This window comes from Hevea brasiliensis, chromosome 5 (assembly GCF_030052815.1).
Source record: "Hevea brasiliensis isolate MT/VB/25A 57/8 chromosome 5, ASM3005281v1, whole genome shotgun sequence".
NCBI lineage: Eukaryota > Viridiplantae > Streptophyta > Magnoliopsida > Malpighiales > Euphorbiaceae > Hevea > Hevea brasiliensis.
Genome location: NC_079497.1, coordinates 8,920,989 through 8,948,205, shown reverse-complemented (window position 1 = coordinate 8,948,205; position 27,217 = coordinate 8,920,989). Strand labels below are relative to the sequence as shown.

Here is a 27,217-nt window from a genome sequence, read left to right as displayed (position 1 = left end):
AAGTTTCTCTTAAACCGCCCCTAAACCGCTTTCAAACCGTCTTGAATTGTCATTTTTCGAACCGTCCTCTAAACCGTTTTAAACCGGGGCTCGAACAAGAACCGGCGGTTCAAGAACCGTCTTCCAAACCGTCCAATAACGGTTTGGTTCAGGTTCATGATTTCATTGAACCTGAACCGGCGGTTCAGGAACCGTAACCGGCGGTTCCTGAACCGTGGCCACCCCTACTTATTTGGGCAGTCTTGGGTCCCTTTCTCACTTGACACATGACAGTTGACAGGCTTGAAGGTGCTATTTTAAAAGGATAAAAAGCAGAGTTGGATCAATGCACTTCATGTAAGAAACTGATAGGACCAGATGTTTATTCTCTAATTAAACAGAAAGAGACCCATAAAAGTAACTATAAGGTTGCAAATAAGATGAACATAAAGCACACATAACAAGTACTATGAAGACACGCTATCAAAACACAAAGACCCTAAAACGGTCAATTTGGAGGCACCCATTGGAGCTCAATGCCATAGTTCCATGCACCAATGGGATCGCCAGGCTTCATATCCACAACAGAAGTATAAGCAGTGCACCCTCCAACCCTGACCCTAATCCTATATTGAGTCATTGATGCATCTTTCAAGAAATGGCAACAGAGGGTACCTTTGCATCCACTTCCCTCTTGTTCTGCCTCCTCAAACTGCCTACAAAAACTGGTTGATGAGCAGTTCAATGGTGATAAGAGAATATTTTCAGAGCAGTTAAATAACATGACAGTATTATGAGTAGAAATATTAAAAGGCAAGTTCTCAGAAAGCTTAAAGCCTCCAAAAGCAAGATCAGAAGAGTAACAAGTGTTTTTCTGTATCATGGGAGGGTCTATAACAAGCTTATAAGCACCCTCAGGATCTTGTAGTAAAACCCTACAGATGATAAGAATTCTAGGACACCATTGTTGCAGTAGATTCTGTACCTAGGATCTCCACAATTATCACTGGTGCTTAGTGGGTATGGGACTTCCATGCTACCACATTTAGGGCAAGCATCAAGGGCTGACGCTTGGGTTACTAAACCCATCAAAAAATATATCAAAAACATTTTAAATCTGGTGTTAAAAAGGCAGAAGAGGAAAGGAAAGACTATGGAGCAAGAAGGCTAAGAGCGAGATGCCCTATTTATACAAGATTCACCCCCAAGTTACATGGGGCATGAACCAATCACCAATTTAACCGCTGCTAATATAATATGCTTCGAATAATGAAGTTCCTGAGTGGGGTTTTTCTCAGTGCACTATATATCACCCAACTCTCATCAGACACGTCAGTGTGTGAGGTACCTTGGACTGCCTTTGCTAATTGTTAAGGGTAATATAGGATATGGAGGTGATCATTGATTAAGCAGCATGCGACTCTGAATGAATTAAAATGCCGACTCTGCATGAACCAAGAAGCTGATTAGCCAAATTGACAGTGTCTACCAATCAATTGTATCAAACAATGAATATAAAATTGGATCACATTTTCATTGTTTTGGTCATGAATCATTCATCCATCACATTGATTTAATAATTTTTTTTTGCTTTCTTTTACATGGAAATCAAATAGAAAGTGAATATTATAGGTTACACAATTAGAAATAACCCTTTTCTTTTTATCATTTTAATACATCAAGAGACTAAACTTTGAAATTGTTGATGAAAATTCTAAAAACATGAAAAACACTGAAACTTGTTGCTCAATTTTGACAGAAACTGGGAATGAAAAGTTTCCCCATTATCCTGTAGAAGTTGGTAATCAGGACAAGAACAAAAGAAATTCCTCCAAGATCTCAGTTGCGTCTCATCCATGAATTCTTTGGCCAATAGTTGCGTCTCATCAATGAATTCTTTGGCCAATAGGTGTTGAACAGGCAAGGATTGGAGGACTAGGAATGGAAAGTTGATGAATCCCACTTTCCTTATTTAAAAAGCTGAAGGACTCCCACTTTGTATTAAATGATAAAATAGATTTTGGGTTGATCAAAAGAAGCAAGGACAAACCGGCAAAAGATCTAAAGATGGAATGGAGATTATCTTTTGGTTTTCTTTAAGGTAAGGAACGAAGCATTTTTAATTTAACACAATTAAGTTTCTTTCTTTTTTTATACAATTAATACTAATATTGCACTCAAGCTTAAGGTCTCACAGTTGTAGCTGAACATTATTGATTAACAAAATTAAACTTTTAACACAATGATTGTACAAATATTAATAATAAAATGATAGAACAATAAGCTGACAAAGACCTGTAATTGCTCTGATGACTTAAAAACCTTTAAAAAAAAAAACTTTAGAGAGAGAAAATTCTTAAACTTTGAAGGGAATCTATAAATATTTTGATAATAAATGGGTAATGCAAAACAAACCTAATTTTCATCACTTAAATTGGTTGATGAAATTATCTACCACCAACCAGCTCCATTAATCAGACTTGAGCATTGGATTTGGCGGCAGGCGCCGACACAGCTCATAAAGAAATCTAATATAAGCTAAAAATGCTTTATAAAAATAAGTGATTTGGTTTCTTAAAATATTGCCACGATTAATTAATATAAATTAAAAAGTAATAAAAATAATTTTTTAATTAATTTATTTCAAATTATATATATATATATATATATATATATATGCGCTTTTATTCACACGTTTGTGTGGGTTTAATAATTTTTGATATATTATTTAATTGAATAAAAATATGAATGTATAGCTTTTTCAATATATTTATACTTAGAATAGCTTGTAAAAAAATTGTGAATGTATATATATATATAAATAAATTAAAAATAAATATAAAGAATAAATAATAAGATGCTAATAAAATGTATATAAATAAATGTTAATAATTAATGATATTTTTATATATTGTTTTTCATTTTTCTAATGTCTTGGTAATTAAAATATCATTTGACAAGTTTGAGAAAAAATTTTGATTGAATATTGCATTTTCTAAGAAGGTGACTAATTTGATTTATAATGTATGTAAGTATTTATATAGTTTATAATTATGATTTTTAATTTTATTAGTATTAATTAAATTAAAACTATTGTTATAATTTTTTATTATAAGAAATTAAGCACGTAATTTTATAATTCTGATAGACAATAAAAAGATAAGTTTGTTTTATATAATTTATTACTATAATTATTAGTTTTCCTGATATTAATTAAATTATAGCTATTATCATAAATCTTTATTATTATTAAATATTTTAAAGGTTTATCATCAATTCATGTTGTAAAATTGTTAGGAAAGTAAGGGCAAAATAGCTAAATATGAAAAAAAATCTAATGAAATGTCACTTATCACTTTTTAGTGAAATTTATTTTGAGACTAACTTTATTATATTTATATAAATATAAGTTTTTCTCTTATATTTTAAAAGAATTAAATATACTAAGTGGGCCTTTGACTTTTTTTTTAAATTAAACATAAAACTCTAATATTTTTACATTTATTTAAATTATTGGAAATCTTAATTTTAGATACTAATTTTATTAATTTGTACTAAAATTTTTCTCTTCTATCAAATTTAATATTTAAAAGTAGTTTTACAGCAATTTTGAAAATATATTAATTATTGAAGTCAAATTTTTTTTTTACAAAAAAATTCATTTCTATTTATTTTTATCGCTTAAGTGTCAAAATTTTTAAGCTACTATTTATTAAAATAATTGCAAATTATTATTTTAAAACATTTATTAATTCACAAATATATCTGCACACTTAACTCTTAAATTTTAAATTTATTTTTCTATGATATTTTGACTCTACACCTCATTCAAATTCTCTAGAAATTAATTTCTTAACCTACAGCTAAAAAAAAAAAACTACGATGAATATTAATTATAATTTATATATATATATATATATATTTTATTTTTCTCGATTATATAAAATTAATAAAATACAAAATTTATAAGAAAAAATAAATATTGATTATTATTTAATAAAAATACATTTTATAAATTTTTATTAATTATAATAGTTATATATATTATTTTAAATTTCGGCCCTCATGTATATTCTTGCGTTCCCTTCTGTTTGGCTGTTTCTAATATCATATATTTATTAATATTAAAGCCCTATTTGATATTAATATTCTTGTAAAAAAGCATTTTTTTAGAAAAAAATATTTTAAATGTGATTGAAAATTAGTTTGATCTGCTGAAAATAAAAAAGAAAAAGTAATTTAAAAAAATTATTTCGTTATTTTATAATTATTATGATTAAAAAAATGCTAAATTTTTAATTTTAAATTAATTTTAATACACTAATTAATATTTATATCAATAATTATATCTTTATAATATGTATAAAAGTATTAATATTAACTAACATAAATACCCTTAATTCTTTATATTATTTATAATATTATAAATTCTAATGTTGCTCAAAGTTTAGTTATAACAATAATTAATTACAATTAAAATTCCAATGTAGATGATAATTTAAAAAAAAAAAATTAGCTGAAATAAATTAATTTTGAGAAAAATCAAATCGAAGTTTAACTTAGAATGGCATGCACATGCAACAATATGAATGTTGTTTATATTAAGAATAAGGGGAAAAAATCATATTCGTTGATTTGTAAAAGTATTTAAACATAATACTCAATTTCTTGGTTTCTCCTTCCACTTTCTTGGTTTCTCCTCAACTTCCTTCGTTTCACTGGTTCAATATCTCAATGGTGTAGGTTGGTCCCTTGCGCTGCTGGCCAGGTGGATTATGTCTTTCTACGTCAATTGGAGATACAGATGTTGGAGAATTTATTGTTCCAATACTGCATGTCAAGCAAAGTGAAGGTGGGATCATTTTCTCTTGTTGGTGATGGATTTGTCACTTTTCTGTCACTATTTGTTAAATTTATAGAATTTTTTCTTTTCTTGTTATTCAGCTATCAAGTGCTGGGGGAAGGCTCATTGTTGCTTCTGATGGTATCTGGGATGCATTATAGTCTGATGTGGCTGCAAAGTGTAGTCGTGGTTTACCTGCTGAGCTTGCTGCCAAGTTGGTGGTTAAGGTGATATATTATTACAGGTTCACTGTTGTATTTTGTTTGCCACTGGTTGTCTTAATTATAGTTTGTCCTTCTCTATAGGAGGCTCTAAGGTCAAGGGGGCTGAAGGACGATAAAACATGCCTTGCTGTTGATATTATCCCATCTGACGTTCCTGTCTTACCTTCTATACCAAGGAAGACACAAAACATGCTTAGGTCACTTCTGTTTGGAAAGAAATCTCTAAATTCTGTTAGCAAAGCAACAAATAAGCTTTCTGCTGTTGGAGTGGTAGGGGAGTTGTTTGAAGAGGTTTCTGCTATGCTTGCAGAAAGGTTTGTTAATGTCACGACCCAACCTATGGGCCGGACCGGCACTAGGACCTGGGCCAGCCTAAAGCCCCCGAGGCCGTCAGTAAGCCTAACTATTCATTAACCCAACTCTAAGGCCCATTTGGGCCCAATTTCAAGAAAACAAACGGACAGAGTCCGGCCATAAAATGGACTTATCAACGGGGAGTTTTCGACTCACCCGACCTGTAAACACAATATATAGTCAATTGGGGAGCTCAGCTCACCCTCCACATACTCATCAACATAATAATAAATGGGAGCTCAGTTCCCTCATCCAATCCATCAAACATGCATAGCATATTAAGTTTACAGGTCCCAAAATAATAATTTAGTTTACAGACCCAAATCAAATAAACATTTCTAACACATGCGGAAATTCTAGGAGTAAATAAAATTACACAAATATTGATAAACAACCTGCGAGGAAAGGAAGCAGGTTAACCTCAAAAATATCCTCTTGTGGCCTGGAAAAATATTGAACAGGAGTGAGCGTTCGACTCAGAGAGTAAAATATCAATTTTAACCATAATCTCTATAACTATCTAGAACTAATGCACCCTGTAGAGTGAAATGCAACATCAACAACATTTTCACATCATAACATCAAAAAGGTAATTTGGAGCACTCACGCACCCTGTAACATCAATCATAATATATGAGAGCTGATCCCCTATACAGCTCTCTTAAATCCAACCTGGTGCCAGCGAAGAACTCAGCTCGGACTTCCACTTAATAACCAAATCGAGGGTCCCAGCGAATAACTCAAGCCGTGACTACCCCTCGAAGGATCGGGTCCCAGCGAAGAACTCAAGTCGTGACTACCCGTCCTATCCATAGTCCACACCACATCACACGCACGCCAACGCACGCACACTGCTCCAAATTACCGCAACAACATTCATGGCACTTTAACAGTTATCAATGCAACATAAATCGTGCCTAGAGTTTAACTACATAAATATATGCATATAAGTGATGCATGGGCATGCTGAACATATAATAATATCGAAATTACAATTAAAATTAATATTTTACTCACAGACTTGACGACAATCATCAGAGTAGGTGGCGGAGGAAGAAGGCTGTCCCGGCTCACCTGACAATTATATTACAATTATTTAATACAATCTGACTCAATACAAATAAAGAAAAAGACCAATACGTCCTAAGTCGTGCCGAAAATCCTACAGTCTCCCTATACCTAGGACCTACCCAACTCGCAAAATGGCTCAAAACACACTTCTATATTTACAATCCATATATCCACAGCTCAATCATATCACACAGCCTCCCAGGCCCATCAAATCAATCATCCATCACAGTATGTAATATTTCAATTTAGTCCTTATAATTGACCATTTTTGCAAAAACTGCCCAAATAAGCTCTAAAAATTCTAAAACTTTGCCCCGCGGTCCTTAGCAATATTACTAAGCTATTGCAAAAAGAATCATAATTTTCTAAGCTACCACGAATATTTTATGGATTTTTAATCCTATTTAAGCACTAGAAAATTACGAAAAAACAAGGTTCGGGTTTACCTTTGCCAATTCCGACTTCGGGAATGGGCTCGGGACGTCTGACAATGGGGGGCTAGCCAAAACCTCGGTCCAATTCGGAGACTTTTCCGGTAACGGGTCTGTCTGGCCGGAATTTCGCAGACCCGGTCAACTGTCGAATTTCCGCGAATCGAGGATACCTACACGAAGCCCATAACACGGGGGTTAGTACATAAATTTTTCAGAATTTTCTAAGCTCATTAAATGCTCGGAAAAACACTGCGAAGTTCCGTGGGACCCACCGAAAAACGGTGTCGGAAAAATTTGAAATTTATGTCGCCGCGAAGCTCTCGACGAGTGGAGCGTGCTGATACCCTCGGTTTTCTCGTGGGATTCACGGTTTTCGAGAAATCTAGCCCAAAAGTCGAAATGGGCTAAAATCTTCCCGAGCAAAAATTGGACAAACCGCTCGATGGATTTCGGCGTTCTTGGTGTCTATGGAAAGCTCTCGTCGAGTAGATGATTTTAGACACAAGACCCGGTCCAATTGGTGGCCGGATCGGCCGGATTTTGGCCGGGAAGTCCAACAGTCGCGCGCGCGCTGCGCGTCCGTTCCAAGGCCGTTTTCCGGCGTTCCAGGCGGCGGCCGGCCGTGGGGGAAGGCCGAGGTGGGGCGCCGGCGAGGTGGGGACGCAGGGGAGGCGGCGGCGCGGCAAGGGGAGGAGGGAGGAGAGAGAAAAGAGAGAGAGAAGAGGAGAGGGTCGACGCGCGCGGGAGGGAGGAGAAAAAGAGAAGAAGACCGGTCCGATTCGATCGGTCCGATCCGGTCCGGTTCGATTCGGCCGGTTCGATTCAAGATACAAAATTTTAAATTTTTACTCTGCCTCGGGACCGAAAACGAGGTCCAAAAATTCCGAAAAAATTCCAGAAAACTCAGAAAAATACGTAGACTCCAAATATATTTTTAGTTTTGCCACGTAGTTTTTAAATTAATTTTTTTAAAAATCATCAAAGTTTATATTTTCGGAAAATCGAACCCTATTTTTAAAATCCAAAAAATCTCAAAAAAATTCCTAAAATTTAAATTAAATTAAAATACCAAAAATGCTCATAAATTTAAAATTTTTGGGGTGTTACAGTTAATTTCCAAGTTCATCTGATATATATCAGATGCCTTTCATTTTGTTTTAAAGTAAATAGCTTATTTGAGAAGTGTGTGGACGAAAGAAAATGAAGGCTGGCTCTTTCCTAAATGAGGACCTTAATATTACTTTTATAATGCAAATGCAGGTTGGGTAAAGATTTTCCTTCAAACACAAACTCTAGGCTATACAGATGTGCCGTATGCCAAATCGATCACACCCCCACTGACAGTTTATCAGTAAACTCAGGGTCTTTTTTCTCTGCCCTAACTGTCGAAAAAAGAAAGACGCCATGGAAGGGAAAATACCGAGCAGACCTACAGTGACTGCACAGCAAATCATCTGGTAACAGAGTAAATATTTATATTTTTTGGCTGGAAGTGTGAGCATGAAGCATGCTTGGTTTTTGCTTTCTGGTACTGATTGTAATAGATGTATAAGAAATGAGGTAGTGATATAGTGCCTAGGTGCTTTGTTTTACAATTGGTTGTGTCAACTCTGGTTTTTTTCCAGCTTTGGTTAAACTGACAGAGGACAGAGATGTCACCTGATAGATATGTTTGTGATAGTTCGATTGCCAACAGCTTGAAGATGTAAGTAAAAATGAAGGTTGCATAGTGATGTGCTCATCGCAGCAGCTTATTTATTGTGACCAGTCCAAGTGGAAAATTGCATCCTTGTGCCTTTTACTTATTGTACACATACAACTTGTTGGGACAGCAAACAACTTTGGAGGTGGCTTTCCTAAGTTATTGGTCACCGTGTCCAATCCAAGTGGAAAATTGGATCCTCGTGCAAATGATAAATGGCCTCTATTGAATGCAATAAAATCTTAAGACTTGATAAAATTATAGGTGACCTTGTCAATGGATTTTTTGCTTTGTATTGTTAACTCTTGATAATCCCTAATATTGAGCTGGCATTAAATATAATGACGGAATTTTTTCAAGAAAGTATTAGTCATTACAAATTTAGTGGATGAGTAGTTAGTGTCATGGAAAATGTAGATTTTATAAGAATAATTCTAACACAGTTTCAACTTTTAACGCTGAGGAGGCTGTTCTTCTTCCCAAATTTAAAGAAAACGAAGGAACCTATTTTATTGAGCTCATGTTCTTAAACGAGCTTCCAACTGTTGAAACTGTATCTGTAGGCATTCCAGCAAGGTTTGGCATGGCCAAATGGCCTAATTAGCCATCAAGATTCTGGCCAGGTGACTTGAACCAGGCATTGCCTAGGCAAACATGAAACAGTATGGCGTTTGTAGATTCTCATTAGCTTAATTTTTTCTTTTGTGTGGCAGTGGAAATAACTCATTGATCGCGGTATATATATTGAGTTTAAGAGATTCAGGTTCGACTCTGTCGACTTTCCCTCCCTTTACATGTGTAATAAACACAATTTTTTTTCCTTTTCGGGCTTTGGCATTGAGTGGCGGATGCGGCAAAGTATGACATCAAATATTGTAAAAAGCGTCTTCTATACCCTCAATTTTGTTGAAGACAAATGGTGTCCGACTGTTTCAAATTTGCATGGAAAAGGAAGCTAATAGAGGTAGAGGAAGAAGAGGCTAAAAGCAACCTCCTAGGATTTTTCACACTAGAAACTTCGCAGTAGATGAGTTACATAGTTGTATTTCTTAGTTCATTTGGCCATATGGAATTTTATTATTTTGAATAAAAATATTGATGTAATGATGATTAGATTACTTATTTGGGCAGTCTTGGCTCACTCTCTCACTTGACACATGACAGTTGACAGGCTTGAAGGTGCTATTTTGAAAGGATAAAAAGCAGAGTTGGATCAATGCACTCCATGTAAGAAACTGATAGGACCAGATGTTTATTCTCTAATTAAACAGAAAGAGACCCATAAAAGTAACTATAAGGTTGCAAATAAGATGAACATAAAGCACACATAACAAGTACTATGAAGACACGTTATCAAAACACAAAGACCCTAAAACGGTCAATTTGGAGGCACCCATTGGAGCTCAATGCCATAGTTCCATGCACCAATGGGATCTCCAGGCTTCATATCCACAACAGAAGTATAAGCAGTGCACCCTCCAACCCTGACCCGAATCCTATATTGAGTCATTGATGCATCTTTCAAGAAATGGCAACAGAGGGTACCTTTGCATCCACTTCCCTCTTGTTCTGCCTCCTCAAACTGCCTACAAAAACTGGTTGATGAGCAGTTCAATGGTGATAAGAGAATATTTTCAGAGCAGTTAAATAACATGACAGTATTATGAGTAGAAATATTAAAAGGCAAGTTCTCAGAAAGCTTTAACCCTCCAAAAGCAAGATCAGAAGAGTAACAAGTGTTTTTCTGTATCATGGGAGGCTCTATAACAAGCTTATAAGCACTAGGGTTAATGCTCAGGATCTTGTAGTAAAACCCTACAGATGATAAGAATTCTAGGACACCATTGTTGCAGTAGATTCTGTACCTAGGATCTCCACAATTATCACTGGTGCTTAGTGGGTATGGGACTTCCATGCTACCACATTTAGGGCAAGCATCAAGGGCTGACGCTTGGGTTACTAAACCCATCAAAAAATATATCAAAAACATTTTAAATCTGGTGTTAAAAAGGCAGAAGAGGAAAGGAAAGACTATGGAGCAAGAAGGCTAAGAGCGAGATGCCCTATTTATACAAGATTCACCCCCAAGTTACATGGGGCATGAACCAATCACCAATTTAACCGCTGCTAATATAATATGCTTAGAATAATGAAGTTCCTGAGTGTGGTTTTTCTCAGTGCACTATATATCACCCAACTCTCATCAGACACGTCAGTGTGTGAGGTACCTTGTCAGTCCTTTGCTAATTGTAAAGGGTAATATATGTTATGGAGGTGATCATTGATTAAGCAGTATGCGACTCTGAATGAATTAAAATGCCGACTCTGCATGAACCAAGAAGCTGATTAGCCAAATTGACAGTGTCTACCAATCAATTGTATCAAACAATGAATATAAAATTGGATCACATTTTCATTGTTTTGGCCATGAATCATTCATCCATCACATTGATTTAATATTTTTTTTTTCTTTCTTTTACATGGAAATCAAATAAAAAGTGAATATTATAGATTACACAATTAGAAATAACCCTTTTCTTTTTATCATATTAATAGATCAAGAGACTAAACTTTGAAATTGTTGATGAAAATTCTAAAAACATGAAAAACACTGAAACTTCTTGTTCAATTTTGACAGAAACTGGGAATGAAAAGTTTCCCCATTATCCTGTAGAAGTTGGTAATATGGACAAGAACAAAAGAAATTCCTCCAAGATCTCAGTTGCGTCTCATCCATGAATTCTTTGGCCAATAGGTGCGTCTCATCAATGAATTCTTTGGCCAATAGGTGTTGAACAGGCAAGGATTGGAGGACTAGGAATGGAAAGTTGATGAATCCCACTTTCCTTATTTAAAAAGCTGAAGGACTCCCACTTCTGTATTAAATGATAAAACAGATTTTGGGTTGATCAAAAGAAGCAAGGACAAACCGGCAAAAGTTCTTAAGATGGAATGGAGATTATCTTTTGGTTTTCTTTAAGGTAAGGAACGAAGCATTTTTAATTTAGCACAATTAAAGTTTTTTTTTTTCTTTTTTTATACTATTAATAATAATACTGCGCTCAAACTTAAGATCTCACAGTTTAAATTGGACATCATTAATTAATAAAATTAAACTTTTAATACTATGATTGTACAAATATTAATAATAAAATAATAGAATAAGAAGTTGACAAAGACCTGTAATTGCTCTGGTGGCTTAAAAACCTTGAAAAAAAAAAATCCTTTGGAGAGAGAAAATTCTTAAACTTTGAAGGGAATCTATAAATATTTTGACTTGTGTGATCATGGGTGACATAGTCTCCATATATAATAAATGGGTAATGCAAAACAAACCTAATTTTCATCACTTAAATTGGTTGATGAAATTGTCTACCACCAACCAGCTCCAATAATCAGACGTAAGCATTGGTTTGGCGGCAAGGGCCGACACAGCTTATAAGGAAGGGTCAATTTCTTTTCAAAAGAAATCTAATCTAAGCTAGAAATGCTTTATAAAAATAGGTGATTTGGTTTCTTAAAATATTGCCACGATTAAATTAATATAAATTAAAAAGTAATAAAAATAATTTATTAATTAATTTATTTCAAATTATATATATATATATATATATATATGTGTGTTTTCTCTTTGAAATTTATGTAAGATCTTTGTCTTTTGTTATTCTGAGACTAAGGGCCTGTTTGGTTTAAGTGTTGGATATAGCTGATAACTGTTAGCTGATAGCTATTACTGTTAACTATTAGCTGATAGCTGGTAGCTGATGCTAACTGATTTATGCTAAGTATTTGGTAAAATTATATTTAACTATTCTTGTTGATATGCAAAATGACTAATAAAGGTATATATCATATAATTTATTTTATTAGTGAAATAAATATAATATTATAAATTTATTATGTTATATTATTTATTTTATTATTAAATTAAATGTATAATTATTAATTTAATATATTATATCATTTATTTTATTATTAAAATAAATATATAATTATTGATTTATTATATTATATTATTTATTTTATTATTGAAATAAAAAATAATTAAATAACTTTAAAAATATAGTTATAAAATAACAAATTATTATTGTTAATAAAGAAAAAACTTATAATTAATTTTAAGTTTTTAAATATAAAAAACTTATTTTTTATAATAAATAAATATTTTATATTATTAATAAAAAATATTTTAGTAAAGTTATAATGCCTTAATTAAAATGTTAAAATTATAAATAAAAAATATAAAAGCATTAATAATATTAATTTTTTAGTTAAATAAGAAATGACAATATGGTCTAAATAAAAAATAAAATTGAATCAGCTATCAGCTGATCAGAAACAGTTCTAAAAATAGAGCTGATACAAACTGCAGCTGATGCTGATAGGTATCATATCAGTTACCTATCAGCTATCAGGTTTACTCTTTTAAGTTTAACAAACACTCTAGTTCATCAGTTTTGGTGTCTATCAACTATCAGCTGCATCCAACAGGTAAACCAAACATCCCTTAAGATTTTATTCACGCATTTATGTGGGTTTAATAATTTTTCGTATATTATTTAATTGAATAAAAATATGGATGTATAGCTTTTTCAATATATTTATACTTAGAATAGCTTGTAAAAAAATTGTGAATATATATATATATATATATATATATATATATATATATATATATAGAATAAATAGAAATTAAAAATAAATATAAAGAATAAATAATAAGATATTAATAAAATGTATATAAATAAATGTTAACAATTCAAGTAAGGTCAGAAGAAATAGTGTAGCTCGAACAAAGTGGTGGGAGTTCAAAGGGGTAAAGCAAGTGAAGTTTAAAAATGAGCTTCTCGAGTCCGAAGTATGGGAGCTTGATATGGAGGCCAATGATATGTGGATACAGATAGCATCAAAGATTAGAGAAGTTGCTAGAAAAGTACTTGGAGAGTCTAAAGGACATGGACCACCCTCAAAAAAGAGATGGTGGTGGAATGAGGAAGTACAAAAGGCAGTGAAGAGAAAAAGGGAATGGTATAAGAAATTACCTAAATGTGATAATAATGAGACATATGAACAGTACAAGATAGCAAAGAAAGAGGCAAAAAAGACAGTTAGTCAAGCAAGAGCACAGGCCTTTGAAAAGTTATATGAGAAATTTGGAACTAAAGAAGGGGAGAAAGATATTTATAGATTAGCAAGGAGGAGAGAAAGGAAATGTCAAGATTTCAATCAAGTTAGGTGCATTAAGGATAAAGAAGAAAAAGTGTTAGTGAAAGATAAGGATATTAAAGAAAGATGGAGAAATTATTTTAATGATCTCTTTAATAATAGTCAAAATGGTAATAGCGTGAACATAGATTATAGAACAATAGAAAAGAATGTGAATTATACTAGAAGGATTAGATCTTTAGAAGTAAAGGAAGCACTTAAGAGAATGAAAGTGGGTAAAGCCTGTGGACCCGATGAAATACCAATTGAAGTGTGGAAGTATTTAGGAGATATGGGAGTGGCATGGTTAACTAAATTATTTAATAAGATTCTAAACTCAAAGAAAATGACTGATGAATGGAGGAAAAGTGTAACACCCCAAAATTTTAAATTTTATTATTTTATGACCATTATTGGTATTCTAATTTTATTTAAATTTTAGGAAATTTTTTGAGATTTCTCGGATTTTAAAAATCGGGTTCGATTTTCCGAAAATATAAACTTTGATGATTTTTAAAAATTAATTTAAAGACCACGTAGCAAAACTAAAAATATATTTGGAGTCTACAAATTTTTCTGAGTTTTCTAGAATTTTTTTGAAATTTTTGGACCTCGTTTTCGGTCCCAAGGTAGAGTAAAAATTTAAAATTTTGTATTTCGAATCGAACCGGCCGAATCGAACCGAACCGGATCGGACCGGTCGAATCGGACAGGTCTTCTTCTTTTTCTTCCTCCTCCCCGTGCGCGTCCGACCTCCCTCCCCTTCTCTCTCTTTTTCTCTCTCCTCCCTTCTCCCCTTGCCGCGCCGTCGCCTCCCCTGCCACCCCAACTCACCGGCGCCGACCCCCAGCCGTCCCAGCCCACCGGCCGCCGCCCCAAATGGCCGAAAAACATCCGCGAATGTCCCTCCTTTGCGCGCGCGACTTTTCGTCTTCCCGGCCAAAATCCGGCCGATCCGGCTACCAATCGGACCGGGTCTTGTGTCTAAACTCATCTACTCGTCGAGAGCTTTCCATAGACACCAAGAACACCGAAATCCATTGAGCGGTTTGTCTAATTTTTGCCCGGGAAGTTTTAGCCCATTTTGACTTTCGGGCTAGATTTCTCGCAAACCGTGAATCCCACCAGAAAACGGAGAGTACCAGAGCGCTCCACTGGTCGAGAGCTTCGCGGCGACATAAATTTCAATTTTTTCCTACACCGTTTTTCCGTGGGTCCCACGGAACTTCGCAGTGTTTTTCCGAGCATTAAATGAGCTTAGAAAATTCTGAAAAATTTATGTACTAACCCCCGTGTTGTGGGCTTCGTGTAGGTATCCTCAATTCGCGAAAATTCGACAGTTGTCCGGGTCTGTGAATTTCCGGCCAGACAGACCTGTTACCGGAAGAGTCTCCGAATTGGACCGAGGTTTTGGCTACTCCCCCATTATCAGATGTCCCGAGCGCGTCCCCAAAGTCAGAATCGGCAAAGGTAAACCCGGACCTTGCTTTTTCATAATTTTCTAATGCTTAAATAGGATTAAAAATCCATAAAATATTCGTGATAGCTTAGAAAATTATGATTCTTTTTGCAATAGCTTAGTAATATTGCTAAGGACCGCGAGGCAAAGTTTTAGAATTTTTAGAGTTTATTTGGGCAGTTTTTGCAAAAATGATCAATTATAAGGACTAAATTGAAATTTTACATATTGTGATGGATGACTGATTTGATGGGCCTAAGAGGGGCTGTGTGATGTGATTGAGTTGTAGATATATGGATTGTGGATATAGAAGTGTGTTTTGAGCCCTTTTGCAGGTTGGGTAGGTCGTAGGTATAAGGGAGACTCTGCCGGATTTTCGGCACGACTTAGGACGTATTTGGTCTTTTCTTGATTGGTATTGAGTCATTTGTATTAAATAATTGTAATGTAATTGTCAGGTGAGCAGGGACAGCCTTCTTCCTCCGCCCAGCCGCCACAGTGACCGTTGTCAAGTCTGTGAGTAAAATATTAATTTTAATTGTAATTTCACTATTATTATATGTTCAAGCATGCCCATGCATCACTTATATGCATATATCTATGTAGATAAACTTTAGGCATGATTTATATTGCATTCATAACTGTTAACGTGCCATGGATGTTGTTGTAGTAATTTGGAGCAGTGTGCGTGCGATGTGGTGTGGACTATGGATAGGACGGGTAGACACGGCTTGAGATCTTCGCTGGGACCCGGTCCTTCGGGGTAGACACGGCTTGAGTTCTTCGCTGGGACCCCAATTTGGTTATTAAGTGGAAGTCCGAGCTGAGTTCTTCGCTGGCACAGTTGGAATTAAGAGAGCTGTATAGGGGATCAGCTCCCATATATATATGATTGATATTACTGGGTGTATGAGTGCTCCCAATTACCTTTTTGATGTTATGATGTGAAAATATTGTTGCTGTTGCATTTCACTCCACAGGTTGCATTAGTTCTAGATAGTTATAGAGATTATGGTTAAAATTGATATTTTACTCTCTGAGTCGAACGCTCACTCCTGTTCAATATTTTTTCAGGCTACAGGAGGATTTTATTGTGGTTAACCTGCTTTTCTCCTTCGCAGGTTGTTTATCCATATTTGTGTAATTTTATTTACTCCTAGAATTTTCGCATGTGTTAGAAGTATTTAATTAATTTGGGACTGTAATATAAATTGTTAGTTTGGACCTGTAAAATTATTATCACATGCATGTTTGATGGATTGGATGAGGGAGCTGAGCTCCCATTTATTTTTATGATGATATGAGTATGTGGAGGGTGAGCTGAACTCCCCAATTGAGTATTTATTGTGTTTACAGGTCGGGTGAGTCAAAAACTCCCCGTTGGAAGGTCTATTTTATGGCCAGACTCTGTCCGGTTGTTTTCTTAAAATTGGGCCCAAATGGGCCTTAGAGTTGGGCTAAGGAATAGTTGGGCTTACTACGGGCCTCGGGGGCTTTTGGCTGGCCCAGGTCCTAGTGCCAGTCCGACCCATAGGTTGGGTCGTGACAAAAAGTATTTTAGTACCTATTTTTAAAAATAAGGGAGACATACAGAGTTGCTCAAACTATAGGGGAATTAAACTCATGAGCCATACTATGAAGTTGTGGGAGAGAGTTGTGGAGCATCGACTACGTCATGATACTTCTATCTCTCTCAATCAATTTGGTTTCATGCCTGGTCGTTCAACTATGGAAGCGATCTTTCTCATTAGAAGCTTGATGGAGAAATATAGAGATGTGAAGAAAGATCTACACATGGTTTTTATTGATTTGGAGAAGGCTTATGATAGTGTTCCAAGAGAGGTCTTATGGAATGTGTTAAAACAAAAGAGAGTATCTATTAGGTACATACAAGTATTGAAAGATATGTATGAAGGAGCAACTACTATTGTGCGCACAGTGGGAGGGGACAAAAGAGATTTTCCGATCTCAGTTGGATTACACCAAGAATCAGCCATAAGCCCTTAGCTTTTTACATTAGTTTTAGATGAACTGACGAAACATATACAAGAAAGTATTCCTTGGTGCATGATGTTTGCGGATGATATTGTTCTAATAGGTGAGACACGAGGAGTCAATAGAAAGATAGAACTTTGGATAAGTACTCTAGAGTCAAAGGGTTTTAAGTTAAGTAGAACGAAGACAGAATACATGCATTGCAAGTTCAGTGAAGGCCAAACTGGTGATAGGGAATGAGTTAGTTTGAATGGAGTGATACTGCCCCAAAGTAATCACTTTAAATATCTAGGCTCAGTCCTTCAAGTAGATAAGGGATGTGAGGAGGATGTTAGTCATAGGATTAAAGCCGGATGGTTGAAGTGGAGACGTGCCACGGGAGTTTTATGTGATCGTAAGATTCCTAATAAATTGAAAGGAAAATTTTACCGTACAGCCATACGACCGGCTATGTTATATGGTAGTGAGTGTTGGGCACTGAAAGAGTCATATGCATCTAAGATAAGAGTTGCAGAGATGAGAATGTTAAGGTGGATGAGTGGCCATGCTAGACTAGATAAAATCCGTAATGAGAGTATTAGAGAAAAGGTAGGAGTGGTGCCAATTGAAGATAAGTTGAGAGAAGGGAGATTGAGGAGGTCATGTGAAGCGTAGACATACGGAGGCTCCAGTTAGACAAGTAGAGCACATTAGGTTAGAGGATAGAAAGAAAAAAAGGGGTAGACCTAAATTAACTTGGAGGAGAGTAGTACAACATGACCTAGAAGCATTACACATTTCCGATGATTTAACCCAAAATCGTTTAGAGTGGAGAAAGCGAATCCATATAGCCAACCCCAAATTTTTAGGATAAAGGCTTAGTTGAGTTGAGTTGAGTTTGGTTATTAAAATGTCATTTGACAAGGTTGAGAGAAAATTTCGATTGGATATTGTGTTTTCTAAGAAGGTGACTAATTTGATTTTTGATGTGTGATATTATTTATATAGTTTATAATAATGACTTTTGTAACAACCCAAATTTTTTTAAAATATAAATTTTATAATTTTTTATATAGTATTTAAATATTGTTTTAATATTATTTATTGTATATTATTATTATTATTATTATTATGCAATTAAAAAAAAAGAATTAAAAATTTCTAGGAATGAATCTAGATAATATGCATGTCCAGATTCATTCTCAGAAATTAAAAAAAAAAAAAAGCAATAAAATCTCCTCTCCCCCCCCCCCCCCTCTCTTCATTTTCTCTCTCATATCCCTATACCCCTTTTCTTTTTCCTTCTCCATTTTTTTCCCGTAACCACCCACCACCACTGCCAGTGAGGGGTTCCCCTCACCCTCGGCAATGCCAGCGACTAGCCTGCTGGCTAGAGCAACACCAGAAGCAGCGATAAATGAGGAATGATAGAGAAAAAAAATGCATGCAGGGGCAGCAAATTTCAGGTGTGATTCTAGCTTCATTCAACGTCCGATCAAAACAATTCTAGTGGCGTTGGAAAACTTATTTTGAGAGCTTTTTTTATATTAATTTTGTAGCATTTGGTGATCGAATGAGTGAGATATGGAGGAGACACTACAAGAATTTTTCAGAACAGAAACTGAAATTAGAAACGGATTTATATCGGTTTGTAATTTGAAACGTATTTTGAAACGGAAATTGAACAATATGAATCAAATATATTAGAAACCGATTAGCAACGGATTTAAAACCGAAATTAGAAACGGAAAATTATCTGTTTCTAAAGCATGCGCTGAAATTTGGCGGTAAATTAAATGTCAGTTTAGAAATCGCTTAGAAACTGATATCTGAAACCGATTATAGTCCGTTTCTAATTCCTTATATTTAGAAACCAATTTATTTCGGTTTCAAAAATTAAGGTATTTTGTTTATTGAATTTTAAGTCAAATTAGAAACCGATTTTAGTCGGTTTCTAATTCCTTATCATTAGAAACCGATTGATTTCGGTTTCAAATATTAAGCTACTTTGTTTGTTGAATTTTAAGTCCATATTAGAAATCGATTTTTGTCCGTTTCTAATTCATTGTATTTAGAAACCGATTGCTTTCGGTTTCTAAAGTGAAGGTATTTTGTTTATTAAATTTGAAGCTCAAATTAGAAACCGATTTTGGTCAGTTTCTAATTCTTTATATTTAGAACCGATTTAATTCGGTTTCAAAAATTAAGGTATTTTGTTTATTGAATTTTAAGTCAAATTAGAAACCGATTTTATTCGGTTTCTAATTCCTTATAATTAGAAACCGATTTATTTCGGTTTCAAATATTAAGCTATTTTGTTTTTATTAAGTCCATATTAGAAACCGATTTTTATCGGTTTCTAATTCATCGTATTTAGAAACCGATTAATTTCGGTTTCTAAAATTAAGGTATTTTACTTACTAAATTTGAAGCTCAAATTAGAAACTGATTTTGGTCAGTTTCTAATTCCTTATATTTAGAAACCAATATATTTCGGTTTCTAAAGTTAATATTTTACTTATTAAATTTGAAGGCCAAATTAGAAACCAACTTTGATCGGTTTCTAATTTCTTATATTTAGAAACTGATTGTTTTCGGTTTCAAAAGTTAGGATATTTACTTAATTCTAATATAATTTGTAATTTAATTTTATAATTTGAGTTTAATTTTTAACTTTACTTAATCTTATTTTTAATTGAATTTAAATTTTTATTTTAATTCCACTTTTATTTCAACTTTATAATTTCGATTTAATTTTAGTTAAAAAAAAATAAAAAACGCAAAAGTTAATCTTAACCTTTAATTTAGACTATTAAATCATAAAACAATAAAAATTTCCAAATTAATCTAAACCTTTTCTTTTTATAAGTCTTTATTTTTATTTTTGTATAAGCTAATTAATAATATAAAAGTTAATATATTTTAAATAAAAATAATAAATTTCAATTATAATTAAATAAAATTAATAATAAATATTTGTTAGCCCTAGCCACACAGTCGACAGTCCTCCCTTCCATCATTCATCCAGTTCTCCACTTCTTCTCCAATAGCTGTTCGGCCGCTTCTCTTCGGCCATTTCTACGGTGTTTCTTCGGTCGCTTCTTCTTCGGTTTCATCAATCTCAACACGGTATGGAATTTAAGTCTCGATTGGGTTCATCCATTTAGTCTACATTACATATATCTTCAATCCTGCAATATGGGACCTCATTTTCCAAAATGGGTTCAGAGTCAGAAAAATTATTGTGAGCTTGATATTTTTGATGTTGGAATTTCTGATTCCGTCCCCAAGTGGTTCTGGGACTTTTCTTCTGCTTCTAACCATTTAAATATCTCCCACAACAATTTGAGTGGGACGGCGCCACATACTTTGATAGTCTTTTTCATCCGAGGAAATTGATTTGTCTGTTTAATGAAATTGGAGTGGGGTCAGTTCTTGTATTTGTGAGTTATTGACTAAGGCTTGATGTCAGTGATTCATCAAGAAAAGTGGATGATTTTCATTGCTTATGTTGTTTTTTAGTGCGTGTATATATATTGTTTGCAGGCTCAATTGCTCATAATAAATTGTTCACACTAGTAGATGTAGATTTGTAACTTAGTTTTTCTGGATGCCAGCTTAGAGAAAATTCTCCATTTTCTATGGCACCTCGCCACCTCCCAATAAATAGTGGTTTTAACAAAATCTAGAGTGGTCTTATTTGTGTATTTTGCTATCTGTTTGCTTTGCTTATTCTTGAAATCTACCATTGCATTAATTGTAACAAGGACAATGGGAATGTGTAGGGAAAAGGAACAATACAAGAACCCAGAAAATGATAATGCTTGGAGATGTCCACCTATTGAAGAGGTCATAAGATATTACTGAATTAAAATTCATAGGATATTAAGAACTTTTTATATGGCTATATGCAGACCTTTTGAAGAAGCTGAGCTATTTTTATCTTCTGCTGGACTTTCCCTACAGTCTGGCAAAGCGACCACTCATTATTCCAGGGTACATCATAGGCATTGTAGAGATGAAGCTGAACTCACTGAACATATTGTGGGTTTGACTTGCAGCCTGGCAACTTGCCAATATAGGTTCTTAATATTTATGTCTTACTGTCATAGCTTCATTTCAAATATTTTAAGAGTTAAAAATATCTTATCCATCTACTTTAGCTGATCAAATTTCTGAATCTATCTTTTGTTTTATAATAATTGCAGAAATAAGTTAACGCGACTATCTATGAACGCTAATGGTTCCCTTATCCCAAAGGACTCTATTGACAAGAATTTTATAAAAAAAGAGTCCATGGTGAGTAACATTATTCCCAAGTATGTTTTTGCAGATTAGCACTATTGTAATATTTATTAAATACTCTTTATGGTAGCCATCAAGTTCTTTTCCTATTGTATCAATTGCTTTTCTAATTGAACATTAGTGGTAAGTTTAATGCCCTTCCAATTTGCATTTTCTGTTTGTCATGCAAACTATGTTATAAATCTTGACATGAATGTGCATATTGCTCATGTGCTGTTTTTTTTATGCATCCAGAAAAACTAATTTATGTATTTGAGAAAAATTCAGTATCATGCACACATTACTTTTGCACTGTAATCCTCATCTTCCCTACTTTCCCTTCAGCTTCCAAATTGCAAGAAAGTAATGAACCTTGCATTTGGGATATCTACCAGAAGTATTTTTTTTTTTTAACAAAGAAAACCCAAATAGGGGAAGTGGGAAATTTAGGTGATGTAATGGAATAGAATTTCTTCAATTTCATAATATGATTAGATACAGATATGTACGCTCTACTTCTCCTACTTTTCCTATAATTCCTACTAAATACAAATACAATCCAAATAGAAGTAGGAATACACAAATATACTACACAAGTGTGTTTACTTTCAATAACAGGAGAGATCTGGAATATTTACAAGGAAAAAGAAAATGAATCCACTCTCTGAAGCTGAAGTATGGATATAATATCTCAAGTGTAGAGTTTTTTCATCTTTCATTTATTGAGACTCTAGTCTGTAGTAATTTAGATGTGAAATAGATGTAGTGTGTTGTCTCATATTAATTTGGAATGAAACATTTTAGCTATATATAAAATTTAAGTGAACTTTGTTCCTTTAACCTTACTTTTAGAGTAGAATTAGATATAGTTTACTTTGCCAATGCTTTCTTGTCCTATGTGTATTTTCTTAACAAAGATTTTTACATATTTGGCAGAAGTCAAAGTGCGGAAGTTTCTAGGCAGCTGCCTCTCCATTTCTTCTCAAATTTAATTAGGTGAAGTGTGGAAATTTCTGGGTAGCTACCTCCATTTCTTAATTTGCAAACCTATTCATTGTCTAATCACTGATTTTGCAAAATCAAATCCTTAGGTGCAGGTAGATGGTCGAACTCATCTTCTCCAAAATGTCACTTAATTTATTTTAATTTAAATAAATTTTTAAATAATTTAAATTCAAATAACTCGTAAAATTAATGTAAATTTAATAATTAGATTCAAAAATTAATTTATTTGAATTGACTCTATCAATTTAAATTTTAAAATTAAATTAATAAAATTAACATATTAATTACCATTTCTAAATACAATAAATCAGAATTTAAGGATGAGATATAATATTATTAGGCTCAATATATAAATATGCATTTAAATTTTATTGAAATAATTTAATTTGGCCTCATTATTTTGAATAGCATTGAGGAGACCCATGAATTTATTAATTTTCTTTGGAAGAAAGAAGCCTTGGTTAGCTAATTTATAACAAATACTCACCACCAAATGAATCCACTCTTTGTGGCTTTGTGTTCCAGATGAGATTTTCGTATGCTGTTGGCAACTTTTTTTCAATTGTTTTTGGCCACCTCCCAATAATCTGGGTTTATTTGATCAGCATAATAGCATAAAATAAAATAAATAAAAGCCTTTATTACAAAAATAATTTAGATCTTTGTGCGTTTTGATGGTCTAATTTAAAGCTTTTTTTTCCTTAACATGTTAGGTGAGATTTTTAAATTTCGTAGAATTTTTATTCAAATTTTGAAGGAAAGTGTCTATCAACATTAGGCCTGTTTGGTATTACTATTAAAATTATTGTTGAGAAAATAATAAGAGTGTTTAGTATGACACGTGAATGAAATTTATTTATAAGTAGAATATTATAAGTAAATCCTTGTTTAATTTAAAAATTAAAAAATATAAAATTATATATATATATATATATATATATATATTAAAATTTAACTAATATTTAAAAAACAATTTTAAGTTATTTTCTATGCTTTTTCTTTATAATAAAAGTCATATTTTTATTTGATTTACAAATAACTTTTTTTATAACTGAAATTATACTATATTTTTCATTATTAAAATTAAATAATTATTTGAAAATTTATTTAGTAGGCTATTAGTTATGGATGAGTACACTCAAATAGTTCAGATATAAATTAGCAACCAAACTTACATATTTAATTACAAATAAAAGATTGTATGTTTATTTTATTGCTATACTAATATCTATTTTTTCATGTCCTTTAATTTTAATGATTATTATGTTTTTTAATTTTATACTATTATGCCATATAGTGTAGTTATTTATTTATTTATTTACTTTTGGGTGTTAAATTTTATACAAGAATTTACTGACAGAATTTCTTTTTTTTTTTTTTTGGAACTACAGTCTGTCTCACTCTCTTTTGGTCACTATCTCGTTATTTTGTCCCTTGCTTTCAGTATCACACAGGTAAGTAATATTTTAATTGGCGTTTTGATTTGTAGATGCATGCATATCAATTTTTGAGGTGATAATTTTTTCTATTGTTGGACACTATTCTAGATTTTCTATATATCTTAATAGTTTCTTTTTTTTTTTTTATAAAATTTGTCACATAATAACCTTAGAAAACCCGTCCAATGTCCTACTGACAATTTATGTCAGTGGACAATGGATTGTCCTGTTGGACAAATTGGAATTGTATACTCTACATAGGAATAGGATGGATATAAATATGTATTATATATTTGTAGAAATTTCGTAACATCTCTCATTGTTCTCTGGGTGCAGACTTTATGTTGTGCACTTGGAGAACTAATGGGAGATGCTGCCGAAATTTTTATAAATATATGACATGTCATTATCTGTCTGTTATTGGTAGAAATGATACAACTCTAATTGGGTTAGGGCCTTACCTTTCAACGCATGATTGGGGATATGATGTAATTCTGATATCTGACATATCATTACTAATATTCACTTAATTATTACACAGCTATTAGCAAAATGGGATCAGATCGGAGATGGATGTATGCTAGGTTAAAAGATGGCCTATTGACCTCAGAATTCATAGAAGGTATTGAACAATTTATAACATTTGCTAAGCAACATCCAGAGTGGATGGATGGGGATAAACTGAAGTGTCCATGTAATCATCGAAAGTGTCAGAATCGTAATTATGTTGATGAGAATACAATTCGATTACATTTGATGAAGCATGGATTCGTACCATATTATTATAAATGGATTCTACATGGGGAACCCCGCACAAGTAATATTGATAGTGAAAACATAAATGTTATGATAGCGGAGTCTGTTCAAGAGGTTGATAATAGCACAAGCAATACATATGAGCAAATGGTAATGGATGCAGCAGGTCCTAATTTCTTTCAGGATGTAATGGAGGAGCCTCCAAATCCATCAGCTCAAAAATTGTATGACATGTTACAAGCTACTAATCAAGAGGTGTGGCCAGGTTGTGAAAGCCATTCGCAGCTCTCAGTTGTTGCAAGGATGTTGAACATCAAGGCAGAACATCATTTGTCAGAAAGGTGTTTTGATGACATTTGTCAACTTATGAAAGAGGTGTTACCGGATGAAAATTTAATGATGAAAACTTTTACAAGACAAAGAAGTTGGTCCAAGCATTGGGCCTACATTGAGAAGATTCATTGTTGTACTAATGGATGTATGTTATATTGGGTGAAGATAGTGAGTTAATGAATTGCAAATTTTGTGACCATCCACGCTCAAACGACATAGTCGAGGCTCTTCTAATTTTCAAACCAATGTCCCACATAAGAAAATGTACTACTTTCCTCTCACACAGAGATTGCAAAGATTATATGCTTCGAATGCAACAGCGAAAGAAATGAGATGGCACGCTGAGCATAACCATGAAGATGGGGTAATGCGTCATTGTTCAGATGCAACTACATGGAAGCATTTTAATAAAACACATCCTTCATTTGCTGCTGAGGTTCGAAATGTAAGGCTAGGACTGCAATCGATGGGTTTCAACCATTCGGTCAGTCTGGACAACAATATTCATCTTGGCCAGTCATTGTCACTCCTTACAATTTGCCTCCTTGGTTATGTATGAAGGAAGAGTATATGTTCCTAACGGTAATAGTTCCTAGTCCGAGAAACCCAAAAGACAAATTGGATGTGTACTTACAGCCCCTTATTGCAGAGTTGAAACAGTTGTGGGAAGTTGGAGTTGAGACATATGATGCATCAAAGAAGAATAATTTTAATATGAGGGTTGCGTTATTATGGACAATAAGTGATTTCCCTGCATATTCAATGTTATCCGGCTGGAGCACAGCAGGCAAGACTGCTTGTCCATATTGTAGGGGCGATTCAGATGCATTCACATTGACAAAGGGTGGTAAACAATCATGGTTTGACAATCACCGTAAATTCTTACTAGCTAACCATCCTTTCAGACGGAATAAAATTGCTTTTAGAAAGAACAAGATAGTTACAAAAAGTGCTCCCCCCATTCTATCTGGTGAGGAAATTTTAGAACAAATAGAACATCTAGGATTAATGTGTGTCACAGATATGGGTGCAGATGAGAATAACAGTTGCAAAGCAAAAAACACGGGTTGGAAGAGACGGAGCATTTTTTGGGATTTGCCATATTGGAGTACTAACATGCTTCGCCACAACCTGGATGTCATGCATATAGAGAAAAATGTATTTGAAAATATTTTTAATACTGTGATGAATGTTGAAGGGAAGACGAAGGACAATGCAAAATCAAGGGAAGATTTGAAAGAGTTTTGTCACCGACCTGAGTTAGAGAGGGATATGGCAACAGGAAAGTATCCTAAAGCATGTTACACATTAGACAAACAATCAAAAGCAGTATTGTGTGAATGGCTTAAAAATCTTAGATTCCCAGATGGTTATGTGTCAAACATGGGTAGGTGTATAGACATGCGAAAACTAAAGTTGTTTGGGATGAAAAGCCATGATTGTCATGTCTTTATGCAAAGATTACTCCCAATAGCATTTAGGGAATTGCTTCCAAAAAATGTGTGGCAAGCATTAACTGAATTGAGCAATTTCTTTAGAGAGTTAACTTCAACAACACTTAGAGAAGAAGCCATGTTACAGCTCAATGAAGAGATTCCTATAATATTATGTAAACTTGAGCGTATATTCCCTCCAAGTTTCTTTGACTCCATGGAATATCTCCCAGTGCATTTGGCTTATGAAGCATGGATTGCTGGTCCTGTGCAATATCGGTGGATGTATCCATTTGAGAGGTAACTAGTTTAATGTATCATTGTATACTATCATTACATGGAGAAATAAAAACTTTGTTGTGACTAAATAGTAAATGGTGCAGGTACCTTAGGAAGTTAAAAAATAATGTGAAAAATAAAGCCAAAGTGGAAGGTTCCATATGCAATGCATACTTAGTTGAAGAAGCATCGTCATTCTGCGCTCATTATTTTGAACCCCATGTCAACACAAGGCATCGAAAGGTTCCACGCAATGATGATACAGTCGAACATATGGATGAACATCCAGGGAATCTATCAATTTTCACTCATTCTGGTAGGCCACTAGGAAAAGGAAAGGTTAGATATCTCACAGAACAAGAATTTCAAGCGGACAAATGTACATCTTATTGTATTGTATAGAAGTAAAACCATACATTGAGTAAGTTTTTCTAATATTCAAT

At 33.6% G+C, this 27,217-nt stretch overlaps 3 protein-coding genes and 1 long non-coding RNA gene across 5 annotated transcripts; 2 read left to right on the top strand and 2 right to left on the bottom strand.

Annotated features, from left to right (window-relative positions):
* Nucleotides 1-337: 337 nt before the first annotated feature.
* LOC131179894 (wall-associated receptor kinase-like 20) lies at nt 338-1,317 on the bottom strand. Its single transcript, XM_058146883.1, has 2 exons — nt 965-1,317; nt 338-695 (listed from the first exon to the last, which is right to left on the bottom strand). The coding sequence occupies exons 1-2, from the start codon at nt 1,087-1,089 to the stop codon at nt 488-490; spliced, it is 333 nt and encodes a 110-aa protein (XP_058002866.1). The 5' UTR covers nt 1,090-1,317; the 3' UTR covers nt 338-487.
* Nucleotides 1,318-4,679: 3,362 nt separating this feature from the next.
* On the top strand, nt 4,680-8,672 carry LOC110666133 (uncharacterized). Its single transcript, XR_002497108.2, has 4 exons — nt 4,680-4,831; nt 4,924-5,049; nt 5,128-5,360; nt 8,166-8,672. It is a non-coding gene; the product is annotated as an uncharacterized LOC110666133 (long non-coding RNA).
* A 1,163-nt stretch (nt 8,673-9,835) lies between these two features.
* LOC110666189 (wall-associated receptor kinase-like 20) lies at nt 9,836-10,723 on the bottom strand. Of its 2 annotated transcripts, XM_058146882.1 has the most exons (2): nt 10,473-10,723; nt 9,836-10,193 (listed from the first exon to the last, which is right to left on the bottom strand). In XM_058146882.1, the coding sequence occupies exons 1-2, from the start codon at nt 10,595-10,597 to the stop codon at nt 9,986-9,988; spliced, it is 333 nt and encodes a 110-aa protein (XP_058002865.1). In that variant the 5' UTR covers nt 10,598-10,723; the 3' UTR covers nt 9,836-9,985. The 2 variants fall into 2 exon arrangements, with proteins under 2 accessions (XP_058002865.1, XP_058002864.1); XM_058146881.1 differs by having other exon boundaries at nt 9,836-10,710.
* Nucleotides 10,724-24,525: 13,802 nt separating this feature from the next.
* LOC131180064 (uncharacterized) lies at nt 24,526-26,501 on the top strand. The gene is made up of 4 exons (XM_058147667.1): nt 24,526-25,207; nt 25,383-25,507; nt 25,624-26,391; nt 26,454-26,501. Exons 1-4 carry the CDS (start codon nt 24,526-24,528, stop codon nt 26,499-26,501), a joined length of 1,623 nt encoding a protein of 540 aa, XP_058003650.1.
* Nucleotides 26,502-27,217: the final 716 nt, after the last annotated feature.

What these genes read in the sequence shown, in the direction of transcription:
- LOC131179894 (XM_058146883.1), bottom strand. Translation starts at nt 1,089, where the DNA reads ATGTTTTTGATATATTTTTTGATGGGTTTAGTAACCCAAGCGTCAGCC. An exon ending in GATAATTGTGGAGATCCTAG is followed by an intron (nt 696 to 964) that starts GTACAGAATCTA and finishes CAGTTTTTGTAG; the next exon opens with GCAGTTTGAGGAGGCAGAAC.
- LOC110666189 (XM_058146881.1), bottom strand. Translation starts at nt 10,597, where the DNA reads ATGTTTTTGATATATTTTTTGATGGGTTTAGTAACCCAAGCGTCAGCC.
- LOC131180064 (XM_058147667.1), top strand. Translation starts at nt 24,526, where the DNA reads ATGGGATCAGATCGGAGATGGATGTATGCTAGGTTAAAAGATGGCCTA. An exon ending in TCATTGTTGTACTAATGGAT is followed by an intron (nt 25,208 to 25,382) that starts GTATGTTATATT and finishes CGAATGCAACAG; the next exon opens with CGAAAGAAATGAGATGGCAC. An exon ending in TAGACAAACAATCAAAAGCA is followed by an intron (nt 26,392 to 26,453) that starts GTATTGTGTGAA and finishes AAACATGGGTAG; the next exon opens with GTGTATAGACATGCGAAAAC.